This window comes from Lissotriton vulgaris, chromosome 7 (genome assembly GCF_964263255.1).
Source record: "Lissotriton vulgaris chromosome 7, aLisVul1.2, whole genome shotgun sequence".
Classification (NCBI taxonomy): Eukaryota; Metazoa; Chordata; class Amphibia; order Caudata; family Salamandridae; genus Lissotriton; species Lissotriton vulgaris.
Window position 1 is genome coordinate 1,255,279,868 of NC_141695.1, and position 17,489 is coordinate 1,255,297,356.

Genomic DNA, 17,489 nt, shown 5'->3' on the forward strand with positions numbered 1-17,489 from the left:
GATTTGCGAATAGAGTTCAGATTCTATCACTTTTTGTCTTGTCTTAGTTTTTTTTATTTTGAATGTCATTGTTGTATCTTTCCCTTACTAAAGCCTGCTCATTCTTCTTCCATCAATTCCTGATTTCTGCTCTTTTCCTCAATACGTTACCTTTTTTCTTTGCTTGTATTTCCTCTTTAATATGATGTTGATTATGAATGTTCAAAGGCAACAACAACATACATTGCTTCCTCTTTTTTATATTATGCACCTCATTGCTTCCTGTTGAATGCACCTTTTGTGCATCACTCAGCACCACCACAGCATCACTCAGCACCACCACAGCATCACTCAGCACCACCACAGCACCACTCAGCACCACCACAGCACCACTCAGCACCACCAAAAGCACCACCACAGCATACTCAGCAACACCACAGCATCACTCAGCACCACCACAGCATCACTCAGCACCACCACAGCATCACTCAGCGCAACCCCAGCATCACTCAGCACCACCACAGCATCACTCAGCGCCACCACAACATCACTCCGCGACATCACAGCATCAATCTGTGCAACCATTCAACAACAACTGGTTCAAATATGTTCTCTCAATGTTTCAAGCTTTATTACAAATGTCACAAGAAGATGTTAATATGTCACTTCTGTTCTTGGATTTTCATCACAATAAAATACACTGAACATAATCTTCACAAAAGTTATTTACAAAAGTTTAAGCTATTGCCATTATAAATTACAATCACCTTTATTTAAGTATTAATTATTTAAAAAAATTAAAAGCCATTGTTATTCGTAATATCAATACATCTACGTCACGTAAATACAAAACATGTTGCATTATAAATGCTATAGGTGTCACATTTGCGAAAGTTATAACTATTGGCATTGTAAATGGCAAAGCTATTAATTTAGCTATTTTCAAAACCAACACATAAATAAAAAAATTGTCATTTACAAGACCAATAGCTCAATCTTTCCTAATGCGAGACCTATTGCATTGCAAATGCTTGTTTTCTCCCTGTTTCAACGCTGCCTTTGCTTCTCTGTCCGCCTTTAACAATTTTTTCTCTCTGAATATCTACATTTAGTGGTCTCTATCTGTGTAACTCTCTCCAGACTGCCAACCGCTGGTTATTTCTGTCTCACTCCCCACACAACCACACACACAACCACACACACACACACACACAACCACAAACACAACACACACAACCACACACACAATCACAACCACACACACAACCACACACACAACCACATATACAACCACACATACAACCACACACACACACAACCACACACTCAACCACACACTCAACCACACCGTCAGTGCACACTTTCACCAGGCACAGACACCATCAAGCACACACTCAACCACACCGTCAGTGCACACTTTCACCAGGCACAGACACCATCAGTCGTCAGTGCACGCTTTCAATGGGCACGAACACCACCAGCCGTCAGTGCACGCTTTCACTGGGCACAAACACCACCAGCCGTCAGTGCACGCTTCCACCAGGAACACACCACCAGACATCCGTGCACGCTTTCACCAGGCACACACACACCACCAGCCGTCAGTGCACGTTTTCACCAGGCACACACACCACCAGCCGTCAGTGCACGCTTCCACCAGGCACACACACCACCAGCCAGCAGTGCACACTTCCAACAGGCACACACACCACTAGCCATCAGTGCACAATTTCTACAGGCACACACACCACCAGCCATCAGTGCACACATCGATTTTTAACGCATCCACAATTAACTATTGTAGCAATCGCAGTATTGCGCACTTTACTAAACATATTCCTCTAAAGCGCAGCATGCCACCATTGCTAAAAAAATAAATAAACATTTTTTTGGCCTACAATTTATAGACTTTTGTTGCAATATTTAGCAATGCCAATAGCTCAAACGTAATTAATGCGAGACCTATTGCATTGCAAATGCTTGTTTACTAAGTTGGGAATGTTTTTGGAGAGGAAATAACATAACAACACAAGTTTCCTAACTACAGTATAGTTTGGACTTTTAAAACAGTTGTACTAAAAGGGACCTAACCAGGGCCCGACAATTTTTTTAAAATTTGGAAAAATAGTACATTCGCAAATATACAATTTAACTACAGGCAATTTCTGCACTTAGTCCTGTGGTCACTTATTGTCAGAGTGGTCCAGCAAACCCAAAGTCGTATACCCCGCCACTGATCCACCAATGCCGAGCTGGCTCTGTAGATACTATATCGAAAAGAGGTATAGTGTGCAGAGAGTCTAGTGGAGTCCCATAGGTGTTACAGAGCCTGAAGTAGATAACACTAATGCTCTCCTTTGTGGTAGCATGGATGAGCAGTTAGGCTTATCAAAAGGCAGTGCTACACATTTGTTGTATTCACAGAGACAATATATGAGGCACACACTCAATGAATAAATCCAAGACCAATTTATAAAATAATACTTGGTTATACTTATTTTGTAGAACCACAGAACTTCATCTTAGTTAAATACTTTTTGCAATAGAAATACTTTTCAATATCAAAAGTGGACACAGTTCAATTCCCAGACTTTGCAATGTTAACCAACCGGAGGAAGAAAACATTCAGCATACTGATAGGTAACATCAACTTACAAAGCCAGTCTTCAGGAGTTAAGATCAGTATGGGGTAAAGTTCAGTTCAGCACCAACAGTACACCACCAGTGGCTCAGGGGCAGCAGGGTGCAAGTTGCAGATGGTGTTGGGCGCCCAATACAACTCAATGGAGAATGGGGCAATCGTACACAGGCTGCTTACAAGTAAGTAGCAGTGACTTGGGCGACCAATCTGCGAGGGTTGAAGCAAGCACTGGGCAGGGTCCAAAGCAGCACCAACAGTACACCACCAAAAGCACAGGGGCGGTCGGATGCAGGGTACCAACACAGCATTGGGTGCCCAATGTTACACAATGGAGATTGGCCAAATCGAAATAGGGCTTCAGGCTCAGGCCAACAAGCCGGTCGAAGGAGAGAGAAATTGCGATGCTTGAGGACATAGGGACACCTGTGGTCCACTTCGCCTAGGCCGGCGGGTGCAGGGGTGCCTTTTGATGTCAGACACGGCTTACTGGAGCAGGTGGTCATTGAGAAGGTCTCTGTGCAGAGACTACCAGCGAAATCGAGGACTCCAGGAGTGGACAAAGCACAATGGACTCTGGTTCTGGAGCGCTGGGGAACCTCTCTGGAACCAGTAGGCCACTTGGACTTGGGACGGAGGCGTCCAGTGCAGAGGTGAAACCAGGAGCAGGGTTTTGCAGGTCTTCATTTCACAGAGGCATTGCTTGAAGCTTGTTGCTGGTGAACAGATTCGCTGTCGATCTTTGTCGAAGGCAGGCAATCATCCCAGGGTTTTGGAGGTCACTGGGCTACAGCACGAGTCATCTTTGGCGCAGAATTGTCGAGGGCTGCAGACAGGCCTGTAGGGCTGGGGCCAAGTCAGAAGTTCTCTTCAGTCTTCTCTGCTGATGTGGCTCTGAGGTATTCGGCTCGTCTTAGGTCATCAGGAACTGAAGTTCAGGGCCTGGGGATGCCACCTAAATCCTAGATTTAGACGCTTTACAAGGGAGTGACAGGTAATGGCAATGGGCCCCTTTCCCGGAGTGTCTACACCCTGTATTACGACCACCACTTATGGGACGGGGACATAGTCCTAGCCATGATTGGAGGGGTCTACCTCACCTCCAGCACCTGAGGGGTGGAGTAGGCAGAGGAGGGCACACCTCTTATTCTTTCTAAGTTTTCCCACCTGTCCTCCTGCCAGAAGGGGGTTAGGACAGCAGGGTGGTGACGGCTGCTCCTTCTAACAGGAGAGGTGGGGTTGCATTACAAAAGCAGCAAGGCCTTTGAAGCTCCCCGCTACAGATGGCTCTTCCTGACCAGGGGGGGGGTGTGAACACCTCCACCCAGGAAAGGCATTGTTCTCGACCTCTGAGCACGAAGACGCTCACCCCATGAAGTAAGATCACTCTCTGGTGGTAGCCGGCTGATTTAGGCCAGTCAGTGACTACACTAAGGGTTGATAGGCTTCAGGGGACCCCTCTAAGGGGTCCTCTGTGTGTAATTTTTAATAAACCTGACAGTGGAATCAGTGTAGGTTTATTATAACTAGATGTTTGGTAACAAACATCCCATACTTCAGTGAAGTCATCATGGAGCTGGGGAACTCGTAATGATGAGTGTCCAGCCCATGTACTTACTATGATTTCCCTAGTCACTAACAATATCCAGAAATCGACATAGATAATGCAGGGGCATATCTGCTTACGCAGATATGCCCTCACAGGAGATATAGTGCACCCTGTCTTAGAGTTAGGGCCTGATAGAGGGGAGTCTTACATATATCCCATGCAGTGTCTACAGGCATGACATACAGGGATGTGTACCATGTTGATTTTTAAGTTTTGTCTGCACCAAGACGCAAAGGCTGCAGTGTCAGTGTGCGTGTGGTTGGTGAGGGGTCCCTTAAGGTGGCACAATTTGTGCTTCAGCCCTTAGAGATCCTCATTAGCCACAAGGCCCTTGATATCAGGGGTACCTTGTACTAGGGACTTATATGTGAGCTGAAGTGGTGCCAATTGTGGAAGCAATAGGTACTGTTTAGCGAAGGAGGTCTGGCACAGGGGACTTGGTTGGCAGGGATGCTGTGCACCTTCAGGCAAAAGCACATCATTTGCCAGGCAAAAAGTGGGGGGTAACCATGTCCAAAAGAGGCACTTTCCAACATGCACACAGACCACTTTTGTTTTCACAGACCCTCCCCACCCAGAGATCCCCCATTAAATCTCCCTGCCCAGAGATAGACCACCACTTAACCCTCCTCCCACACTGTAAGGGTAGGAAGACAAGTTCTCACTCCTTTCCACTGATTCCAAATAGATTTAATGGCCTGTCTTTGAGACCAAAATAAAAACAATTAACACAAATGATTACCATGCTAAGACAACAAACAAAGCCTAAAAACACGGCTGCACTTTCTATGGCAGAGATAGTATTGATCCAGCTTGCTAAATTCTGTGGCCCAACAAATATAAACTAGTGTCACATATAGCCATCGTAACCTGATGGGCAGCCTGATGTCGGCCTAGTCAAGACAAAACAGTCATCATAGCATTTCATTTCCTTACAAGCTTGGCTATGAAGTAATGTAAGTATGTATTTAGGAAACCGGCTGCATATACAGAGCTCCCTAGCATGCTCTCCGGTAACTTCCACCTTAGCCCTCTAGAATCTCTGACATAGTCCAGAACACTCATCTCTAGAACACTCATCTCTGCAGCAATGTGTGAGAAGAATGGAGTGACACAGGAGACAGGTGTGGAGAGCCAGTAGACCTACACTGTCACATGGTAACTGGTATGTTTATCTGCTGCCTTCCTTCTGGCACATCATGGTTTATCTCTTGGATTACCAGCAATGGCAGACTTGGAGTAGGGTGAATCCTGTTATTTGGAGCCCTTGCCCTCTGGCAGCCCCTGCACACTGAACACCTTCTCATGGGCTTAATGTAAGGAAGGCGCAGACCAAAGGTTTAGAATTTAAGTAACTGCAGTGAGTAGACCACCCACCAGGTTGGCTTGGCTAAAGCCAGCACCAGTTACCCAGGTCATAAAAAGCACACTTACTTGAAACACTAGGTTATTACTTCCAGCCTAAGGCACACAAACCAAGAAGTTTATGCACCTTTCCTCACACCTCATACCTTGGCTACTGGATTACCAACCCAACGCAAAGTGGACCTTGGGATACCTGATTTTTTTCAATAATCCATAGAAAGGGCTGAAAAGCTTGGACATGTCTTCTCGCCTTCGCTGCAGGTTGAGAGGTCCATCGGGGAAGATGAGTAGCCCGCTAGAAAAGACCAAGGAATTGATGAAGTGGAAGGACAAGAGATAGAATTAGAATATAAATTTTTGTATTGATTTTATCAACAACCATAAATCAGATTGGCAGTTGCATATTAAAAGAGATAGATGACACTATTAGACATCGAAGTCACTATGTAGCCAAAACACAAAAAGCAGCACATTGCGGGCATCATTGGATCCCAGAGTAAGGCTCTTCTCCATTGAGCCTACTTCCCTGTTATCTAATTATTTGTACAGATTTACCGACAACAATAAACACAATCGACAGCTGCGCCATTGAGACTCGTTCCCCATATCTTTAATCTGAGAGCAGTCTCCATTCCCTGCATTCCCCCTTGCACAAGTACCCAGAATATCCCCCAGTCTTTTCACACATTCCCTCCTGGGTGCGCTCACACCAATAACATACCCCTTTACCTGATAATGGAGAGTCTCGGGATGGTGAACATGAGTTGAGGTTCACAGACGTCAATCATATCTTGCGTGAGATAACCCAGTTTTAGGGCTCTAGCAAAAGGGAAGGAAGCACAAAGATAGCACACTGACACTTGGCATCACGAGTCACCAACGACCATATACGGATTATACTATATATGGATTTACACACAGAAAAGACATACAGGAGTAGAAGATTAACAGTAGAAGAAAATGCACTCACCTTGTTATAGTTTCACAAAAAAGCACAACAATCTCCTGCTGCTTGAAAATCTCTTCTGGTGTTTTCACCGAGACGGCCAATGAGACGTAACTGAAAAAGCAGGGCAAATGTTACATTGTAATTCATCAAGAATCAAAATAGAAAATTACAGCGAAATCTCTGCCTTGAAAAAGCACATCTCTAGCCCACAGAGGCGAACGGGTTCTGCTTTGGCAGAAGAGCAGAACACCTGCTGATAAAACCAGGGCATTGCAGAACAAGACAGAAACTATGGCAATCCAAGGAAAAGAACAAACAAAACGACCAGAAAAGCTAGGTAAGAAAGTATCCCCAGTCACAACAAGGAAACCCAGAATAGAAAAAGAATCGGCAATAACAGTGCTAAACAAACCAAAGACAAATACTGTAAGTTAGAATAAGGTAATAGTTAAAGTCAGACACCAGGTCAAGAACCAGTTCTACTCTCCCACTCCCCATTTCAACACAACGCACGCAAGAAAACAGCCCAGCACCGCCACTGGAAGAAAAAGAAACTTGCCAAATGAATGACTCAAGGGCAAGAACTTTTAAATAAAGGTAAAAAAGCTATTTTTTGCTATCAGTGCATAAATCTCAAATATTGACACAAAGAAATAACCCAGCCAATCACACCAAGGCAAGAATTGCATTTGCCAACATAAAGGCAAGAAACTAAGCAAAACATTCAAAGTTCAAGACTCATCCTCACTAACCACACTCATGATACCACGGTGAAAAGCAGGTCCAACATCATAAAGACAAGTAAAGTAACTGTTGACATGAAAGTAAGAATCTTGCTCAAATGTATCGAGCTGCGACTACTAGAGGATTGATTGGTAAGCTCTATAAACTGGTCACAGACCAAATGCTCCCTCCGATTGTATTGCCAAGGCACACTGGAAGGCTGATCTCGATGAGGTGATCTGTAAATGCTGCTGTTAGCAAACTGTTGAAGTTGTATGCATTAAAGAGGCACACTGGAGCTTCAAGGAGCGATGCGTTTATTTCAGACTTCTTTGTAGCAGCACCAAGACACAACTGTCACCAACGATTCAACTCCACATTCTACACCCCATGTAGAACACTAGATCACGTACCACTGCACAGCTTTCTGCCAGCAAATGTACTAAATCACCGCACAAACTAATTTGGGTCCATTAACTACAGAGACCAAGCCATCCATTTTAATTTCTTAAATAGATTTTATTACACCCCTGCCCGGCTACACAGGATTGACCCGGGCAGAACATCTCAATATTGGCCTTGCACTGGGTTTTCTGATACCCATGTCCATGCGCTTTGTTACTACCCACTAAGTCAGCAACCCGACTGACTTATATTTTGAAATAAATGATATATACACACACACACTGAGCTATTATTACTTATGAGATGATAATTTAATTAAGTACACTGTTAATAATATTTACTCATAAAAAACACAACAACAAAAATTCCAGTTATTCCCCATGACCTCCAGAAAACAGTTATAACAGCTTTTTTCCCTCTAAGCTGGATTACTGTAATGCTCTGTATTTAGGGGCCCATAAATGTGCGGTAAAGAAACTGCAGGTTTTGCAAAAGGTAATGGCGAGACTGCTGCTCAAAATCCCTACGTTTATTTCCTTATCTCAATCATTGCAGAGTCGTGAGACCAAGCATTCACAATGCAACGGTCTCGCCTTTGCAAAAGTTAGAGCTATTGGCATTGTAAATGACAACAATTATATTTATGTGTTGGTTTTAAAAACAGATAAATAAATGGCATTGTCATTTACAATACCAATAGCTTAATCTCTCGCAAATGCCACACACAAAAACACAGACCCACACACACACACAGAGCCCCACACACACACACACAGAGCAACACACACACACAGAGCAACACACACACACACACACACACAAACACAGCCACACACTCACACACAGAGCCACACACACAGAGCCACACACACAGAGCCACACACAAACACAGAGCCACACACACAGACAGAGCCACACACACACACAGAGCACACACACACAGAGAGCCACACACACACAGAGCCCCACACACACAGACCCCCACATACACAGACCCCCACATACACACACACAGAGCCCCACACACACAGAACCCCCCACACACAGAGCCCCCCACACACACAGCCCCACACACACAGAGCCCCACACACACACAGAGCCCCACGCACACACAGCCCCACACACACAGAGCCACACACACACACACAGAGCCCCACACAGAGAGCCCCCCACACACACAGAGCCACACACACACAGAGCCACACACACACACAGAGCCACACACACACAGAGCCACACACACACAGAGCCACACACACACAGAGCCACACACACAGAGAGCCATGCACACACAGAGCCACACACACAGAGCCACACACACAGAGCCACACACACAGAGCCACACACAGAGAGCCACACTCACACAAACTCTGACACCCCAAGCCCACTCAAATAAGCCACAGCGCAGAACACACTGACAGAATTCTTCTGGCAAGAGGCAAACAATGGCAAAGCCGTGCCAGGAGGGCGCACACAACAGCAGCATCACCCTGCTGGAATTCAGCGTTCATCGGCAGGCCTTCAAGGTGGAAACTTATACTGACAGGTCAAACCTGAAAGTTAGCTGAAAATGACAGGGTCCTGATTGACAAGGGCACAAACTGACATGGAATTCTGGGACAAGATTTTGGTACTGGGTAGGACAGACACATTTTTTTGTGGCCCCCTTTTTGTGAATTTCAGTACAATTCATATAAGCCAAGACTACAACTCCCAGAATGCATTCGCTCATTCAATGAAACAGGAGCACTGTATGGCCAGTGACAACAAGGGTCATCAATCTACCCTTTAGTTAATCAGTGCACATCTTTGAAACTAAACGTTCCGTTTCTCCATAAATAAGCAATGCAGTACACGTGATTGTCTGCCATGTGGAGAAGCATGGCTCAATGGTTAGAGCGGCAGACCCTGATGCAGAGGTCTGGCCCGGGACCAGGGTTCAATTCACGCCTCGGCGGCTCTTGGAGTCAATTTCCCCGGACCTGTTAATTCTCGCCTCGGTGCCTAGTCTAATCATGGGTCCCACTCTGTGATTCTGGACAATAGCTTGCTTAATCTCCACAACGGCCCCAGCAGCGCTGTGGATGCCTGGCTTCACCTTGGGGGTGCCCAGGAGTGGACATTTCACAGGAAAGCCAGGATGGGTTCCACAGCGGTATGAATACAGCGCTACGAGGCATCCGGGTAGAAGTGCGCTATATAAATACTCTACATTTACATTTACATGCTGTATATGCATCAACTGATATAAAATGGAATTTTCTTTTGACCGGACCATTGGTCTCATGCAAACTCTGTGCCAACAATACTTTATGTTTTCCCCTATCCCAATCTTCCACCTCACCTCCAGTCATACATCTCAGACTGTCTCAGTTCTACCCGAACCTCATTCATGTTGGCTTCTTCTAAAGGCGGATTTCATATTTCCCGAGCCTCCCCCTCGTTCCATAACACCCTGGAATGTGCTGTGAGGGAGTTCAACAAACGGCACATTCCAAGCTCACACCCGGGGCTGCCCTTGTCGGGCTCATCCCACGGTTACCCTTGAGTGGCGGGCCTTCGCAGCCCCTCGCACTTTCACATGCTGTGCTGTGATGCTGCACAAAAACGTTTTACGCTGTTAGGCAGGGTTATGCTAGCACGTGAACTGAGAGTGCAAGGTCTTTTATGAAATATTATGGGGGTGTATTTCCCATTTTCGAGGTTCAGTTTTACTTCCTGGCCTCTCCAATAATGGTTTAAACTGCCTGATCGCATCTGCGTTCACAAGGAAAAGCTTGTGGTTGTGTTTGAGCGGAGTGTAGCGGAAAGGTCTGTAATGCCCAGAGTCAGCCTGTTTGGTCTCTCAATCAGACCTTTGAATAAAACCCACCCTTGAGTCTCGTGTTTCACCCCTATAATGTCTGTAAATGCACATTAAACTCTTCTAGATAGGTCTGTAAATAACCACAGTCCCGCCCCCTTCAGATGGTGCATCTGTGTGCCTCCTTTAGTTCCCGGAAACAGACAGCAAGCAGGCTGGTGACGAACCCCAGGTCCCCAGCGTTCATCTCGAGAGCTGCAAACTTGTTCCCCTGTAATGTTAGTAAATAAATCTCGCTGGCCGGAAGGGCGTCACACCCCTCCCCTGGCCAGAGAGCAGACCGGCAGTGCTCGCTGGCTCGCTCTCCCGGCTGCGGCGAGCAGCTTAGGGCTGATCTCCATGCGTGCCCCCCACTCCGAGCCCCTCTTGCTTCCTCTCCCAGTGCCTTCACTCACCATAGTACAGAGGGAAGCCAGCTTATGGACTGTCATCGGTGTTTACATTTGGTATAGACCACCAATGCACACTGCAAATGTAACTCACGGTATTGCACAATTGCTACACACTAAAGCAACATGACATATTTCCTTGGATTCACCTGGATTACCGCGTACTGACTCCTAAAAATATCGAATGTGCCAAAAATAGCACGGAACTGGGGTATACGAGTTTATGCCAAACAAAACTGATTTAAGGTTTTGATACATTTAGGACAATCATTTGTTTTTATTAGGAGGGACGATTTTGTATGTGTTCGGCCCACGCTATGGTTCTGGTTTGTGGACAGACACAATGAAGTTCCACTGCGCTGTGTGATATATTGTTTACACATAGTGTAAGGATGGAAGACAACCACAAAGCTTGTAGAAAACACCACAATGCGTTTTTCCCGATGTGTGAGGGTTTGGACTTGGGGTGCCCGGTTACACCTACTATGCACCTGAAGTGTTATGATTGCTAAAAGAATTGCTCGCTATGTAGTGCAGGGTGTGGATATGTCGCGCGCGGTCACAGCCTGTCAGTCATTAGGCTTCCTGCAGAAACCCGCAGCGGCCGCAGGAACCTAGCACAATGAGCACCAGATGCGTCACGGTGACAGCAGGCAAAGAGGCACCTCGGAAGGTGGGTTCATTAAAAGAGCTCTGGGAAAAGCGCCGCGCACTCGAGCCCCACTGGAAGACGCGAGCTGCCGATGGCGGTGACCTCTGAGTGCAAGCCACCTAACTATAAACAGAAGGGCGCAGAGAGCCATTGGCCGCGACGAGGCTTATTTACTGTCCCGGGCTTCTCTCTCTTTTTTTTGTAGTTTACCTAAATAAGTGCGCTCGGGCTGGGGGCGACTGTGCGACGCCGCACAAGGCGAGGCGGCCCCAAGGCTGGCAGTGCACACCCCCGCGCATGAGCTGCTGCTCTGAAATCTGGTACACCTCGGAACATGCAGTGGGATTTGGCTCGTGCCGCGGGATACTCCTTACTATTTTTTTGCTTCCACTTTGCTCATCTCAGACGCCAGCGCTGGGGACTCCAGTTTATAGCAACAAACAAGGTGAGAGCTTTAATAGTGTCACTAAGACTGATGATGGATGGATGCTGGTTCAAGATGAGACTAGGAAAATGTGTATACATCTCAGGCGTGCCCTGTACCAGTCTGCAACAAGCGCTCGCCATAACAGTTTCCTCTCTTTCTGCCCTCCCTTTGAGACTGGCTTGGCCTGACTTACGTTTGTGGTAAAAGCTTTCTTATCTTCTTTATGGGACGAAACAGATGGCCCCATAAAGAAGATAAGAAAGCTTTTACCACAAACGTAAGTCAAGTAGCCCGGTCTGAAAAGGACGGGGCTTAGAGAGAAAGAAGAACGTCACTAGGACCTCTTCTCCAATGGCTGGCCACCGTTTAGGACGCCAGCCAATGGAGAAGAGGGGCGGGGCTTAACCTCGCTAGTGAAAGTTCCTCTATCTCAATAAGTCTCGCCAGTTCGACTGCGCATGTGCGCAGTCTTTCGCAGCCCGAGACCTAGAAAGGATTGTTTTTAAGGCTATGTGCATGGTCCACAAGGCCCTCCATCGGACTGGTCCTAACTACTTGCAGGATCGTTTCTCCTGGTAAAAGCCTAGCAGGAACCTTAGATTCAGCTCCTTACGCATTGTTATCGTTCCCAGATCAAACAAAGCAAGATGGGGGGGGTAGGGCTTTTTCCATTTGCTCAGGAACATGATGGAATTCATTACCTCTTACGCTGCGCTGTCAATCTTCCCTGATGCAATTTAGGAAGCAGCTGAAAACTTGGCTGTTTGCCAACGTTGTTGAATAAGCTGCTGCTAGCATCATTTTGTGTCGTAACAACTTACTTGCTCTGTTGTACGGCCATTTTCCAGCGCTAAGTTACCTACGGGGATTTGCACTCTTTATAAAATTAATTTCATCCATTCATATATCTTTTTCAATAATGTATTTAAACAATGTGTAACTATCAATCTTTTCCAAGTAACATAATACAATGGCATTATTAAAAACAACAAGTAAAGTACATATCAAAAAAACACCTGTAACACTGATTCGTTGTATCAAGGATGTCGATTTTCAACACATGTTCATCAGTATTTACACTGTTGTTAAAATCAGTGATAACTCTAGGTAAGGGTTATGTCCCATGTTTTTGATCATGTAGTCTCTTATCAATTTCAAATATTACGTTTTGTTAGGAATTATAGATTTTTAATAAACTAAACTACATTATATTGTATTACATATGTGGGATGTGAATTGATTTATATTTCATGTTCTGCTCCTCTTTGCTTACAAGATCCGTTTTTTCCAATAAATTGATTTGCTGATGCATTCAGTAACGTTTATTATTAAAATAAGTATGTCGCTGATTTGGATGAAGAATAATAAAATAGAACGAGATGGGTATATAGTAAGGCGAAATGTTATAACTTTTTCTTTGGGAGTTGAAATTTTGTTGTAAAAATTAATCGGTTTTGATATATATGTTATTATGTTTGATACAGCACTGAAAAAGCAGCTCAAAACTGCGAAACATGTTGAAGATCGACATCGTTGATACTAACACTCAGTGTTACCAGTGTCTTTGATATGTATTTTCCATGTTGCTTTAAATAATGCCATTGTGTTTTGTTATGAGGGATTATTAAAATGGATATATGAATGAAAACTATTATCAGTGTACTTAATTGAAATCTCACCTTTTCCGTAATAATTGCTCCTCGTGTTCGTATAGGTTATGAAGAACAGCTCAATGGCCTAGGTTCTCTGCTGACTTTTTCCACTTAGCTTTGCTATGTCCTTTAGTTTACAGTTTATGGGTGGAGGATGCACATACCCTTAGAGACAAAACTTCCTCTCCACTGGATTGAAACCATGGTATCTCTGATCAGGTGAGTCAGAAGATTTCCTTGTCTTAAAGTGCTGGGACTTGGACCGGAGGCCCAGGATTCAAAATAAAAGACTACCTCAAGGATGCTGTGCTACATAACGATCTTTCAGAGACAATTGTGTCAATCTGGCCTATAATGGTTAAACCGATAGACATATAAGGTGTGGTCAATGAGTACCAGCAAAGTAGGACACCGCGGATAAAATAATCAGAAGCTTGAAGCACACACTATATTACCTACTACTGACATGTAACATGCCTTCATATATACGGGGCGAAAGATGTAGACCCAATTTCATGGCATAGCGTCCAGACCCGTCTGTGATCTGGAAGTTTTGCTATGAATTAGATCTGTGACTCCTGCTGGACTGCTATAAACTATGTGTGATATTTTGCTCTATCACTAGCTAACCAAATGTAAAAGTGCCTATCTGTCCTTGTTTTATGCTGTGTGTTAATAACATGTAAACTGGAACATTCTGTATTAAATTATGGCTTATTGTAAGAGGGACAGCTATGTTATTATGCAAATATGTATATTTCCATTTTTTGTTCCCTCTTGTATTTAATGACACTGCTCTTCCACGATGCTGTCAAAAAAATATTAACAGATGTTAATAAAAAAGTAAGAAGCTTGTCAACAATACGCCAAGTTGTCACTCCTGCTCAGCATCACAAATACATGCAAAGTCCCGCCCAACAAAACCAAAGCACTGACTAATACCAATAAGGCGAGTGAGCTTGGGAATAGCTCTCTCTTTTGGAGGGTAGTAAACAGGCCCTGTTTCACGGAGGGAATTGGCCTGGAAATTTGCAATCGTATTCAGAGCAACAATGGGTGGACCATTTTGAAGGGATCTATAATTTTAGAGCTGTGTGTGAGGCTGTGATTAGGGCAGAAGCTGGAAAGTACACTGCCAGTGTGGTTTTTGCACTAGATGAAGTTATCCAGAGCAGTTTTCTAGAAAGGGGATAAGGACAACCCTCAGTGTTACCGCCCTATCTCATTGACTGATGCAGCAGTAAAGGTTTTAGGGAGGGTAATCCTTAAGAGGCTGTAAATTGATGCCAGTGACATTTTTTCTGAGGTTCAGTATGGCTTTAGGCCAGGTAGGTCGACATCCGACCAATGTAAAACTTATATTTGATCATTAAAAAGTACACTGTTGCCCAGTCGGAATCCCTTCACCTGGCATTCATGGACCTCACATCCACTTTTGATAGGGTGAACCGTGCAAAATTGTGGGGTCTGCTGCTTGTATTAGAGGTGGACCCGAACATAGTGGCATTCTTATCTGACTTACACTCCGGTACTTCTGCATCTGTGTGCTTCTCGTTAGGAGCTGCCCGCACCCGGTCTTTTCCTACTAGTAGAGGTTTCTACCACGGGTGCATCTTTGTGCCCTTCATGTTCACCCTTTATATTAGTGGCCTTGAGTAAGCTCTCCTTTACACTAAGGCAGATTGCGTGAAGGTGGGACTGAGACCGCTCCCGGTCTTTTTATATCTCGATTATGCCATTCTCATGGCTCAAAAGGCCGTGGATAAGTTTGTTGACTTCATGGGAAGTTTGGTTCTGGCATAAATTTTACCAAATCCTATGTCATGGTCGTTGGCCCTCGGTCCACAAGTTCCAAGACGTTTAAGGTGGCTAACCATATCCGGACAAAAATCCCGGCCTTACCTTACTAAGTAGTGTTAATCAACGTGAATAAAAACTGGAAGCCACTAAATGAGGGGAGAAGATCCAAACTTGTCGAAGCTACAGAGGCAGTGCCTAGTATTGCACATAGGCTGGGTTCTTGGCCTCCGGGAGTCCTACTCAAGAATTATCAGGCCAAATGTGTGTCCAAAATCCTGTATGGAGGTGAGGTCTGGGAGTGTACGAAGATTGACACAATCCAGCCCGCGGAAAGTACATTTTTAAGATGTTGGTGCAGGTCCCTCAAAGTACCCCGGCCTTCGCAGTCCATGCGGAGCTTGGAATAAGTCATGTAGTTGACACAGTAGCCCTTAGTTGTATTGGATTAGGGTTTGGTCTATGGAGGATTTAAAGCTGAACAGACAGATTCTCTCGGACTGTCTGTCTCTTGATTTTGCCTCTTTAGGAAGAGCGTATATATTTTTTAATCCTCACTCACTGTCGCTCTCTGATTTGAAAAATGTAAAGGCTCTGTTCTTAGAGCATGCCTTACTAACAAGAGAACAGGCAGAGTTGATGAAACCCATGGTGAGGGGACAAATGCCTTTGAAGACAGTTCAGGGAATGGACCCCTACCGAGCACAGGTACGCAATATGAGGGACCAATTTGTGCTGACTGGGTTCAGATTCAACCTGTTACACTACCTCCTGGCTTCACCTAGTGGATGGGTTCAACCTGGTCTTATGTTGTCCTGCAGCTGCAACAATAGGTCTCAGCAAGACACTTGACACTTTGTTATGTTCTGTAAATATTTTAGCAGGCCTAGAAAGCAGTTTATTCTTCCGCTGTTGAAGCCTATGAACTTTGCTCAAGTATGTCCCGCACTCATGTGCTTGCAGATGCTCCCTAATGAACATGTTTTATATGTTGTTTCTTGATTTTTACAAGCTGCACTGAGGCCCAGGCTTTCCAGACCTGACTGATAAATGGACTGCAGCGCATGGGGTGTCTTTTATCCTTTTTTAATTTTGCTTGCAATTAATTTTTTAAAAAAGAAATTGTATCTTACATGTATGTATTTCACAAGTTTGATTTTATGTGATGTGCTTTTTGCTCTTTTGTAATTGTTTTTGTCAACCGAATAAAGATTTTATGATGATGAATAATACCAAGTCAAAAATCATAGACCATGAAATCAATGACAGTACCCCATCCATTGGCATATGGCAGAGCAAACCCTGCTTAACTATGCAAAGGCAAAAAACCAAACCTATCACACCAAGACAATAAACCTGTCAGCAGGCACAATTGTAATAACTTTAAAACGATACCAAAACAAGAACATCGACCAAAGACACTAAGGGCCCAATTTACAAAGGGCCTCCGCCCTTTGTGAATTGGCCCCTTAGTCAAGAAAACCATCTAAAGACAATAAAGCCACCCAACAACACAGCAAGAAACTGTTTCATGATAAGAAGGTGCATAACATATACAATGAACCAATCAGAATCCGTCACAAAGACACCAGGGGAGGAAATCCATCCAATAACGCCACTGCAAAACCTGAAAGGAAAGCTGCTATTGACACCAATATAAACCAGGATAGTAATCCCACGCAAGAACACAGAATCGAAGCAGGATAGGAAAACCACCCAATGACGTGGGTGAAGCCATTGGTGGTAACTCAACCAAATTCACCCACTAAAAGCAGGAATTTCTCCAAGAGACATCAGAGAAAGAAACAGCATAGTATGATTCAAATTAAAGACACAAACATGCTGGACAGATAGTAATGGTTTATTTCCGAAATCTAGAGTCAGAAGAAAGCTATGTTTGTGCTTAATTTCAGATGGAGCAAATTATAGATGGTTCTGGGGATTTTACCTGTGTAAATCCTTCCAGCACTCGCCTGGAGTAAGTTCTGGGGGAACAGGTAGTAAATGGGAATGTCGTATGGTTTTATCGGTCATTAAAACT

General features: G+C 44.6%; 1 protein-coding gene across 3 annotated transcripts in view; it reads right to left on the reverse strand.

Moving 5' to 3' along the window:
- Positions 1-17,489, reverse strand: part of LOC147703343 (uncharacterized) — a 210,328-nt gene that overhangs the window by 96,856 nt on the left and 95,983 nt on the right. For all 3 annotated transcript variants that reach the window (XR_015297575.1, XM_086931788.1, XM_086931787.1), the window contains exons 5-7: positions 6,562-6,651; positions 6,321-6,410; positions 5,785-5,886 (exon numbers count right to left, since the gene is read on the reverse strand). Coding sequence is in view for 2 of the 3 variants with exons in the window: in XM_086931788.1 (XP_086787914.1) it covers positions 5,785-5,886; positions 6,321-6,410; positions 6,562-6,651 (282 nt within the window). In the remaining variant the exon portion in view is untranslated. The remainder of the gene's footprint in view (positions 1-5,784; positions 5,887-6,320; positions 6,411-6,561; positions 6,652-17,489) is intronic.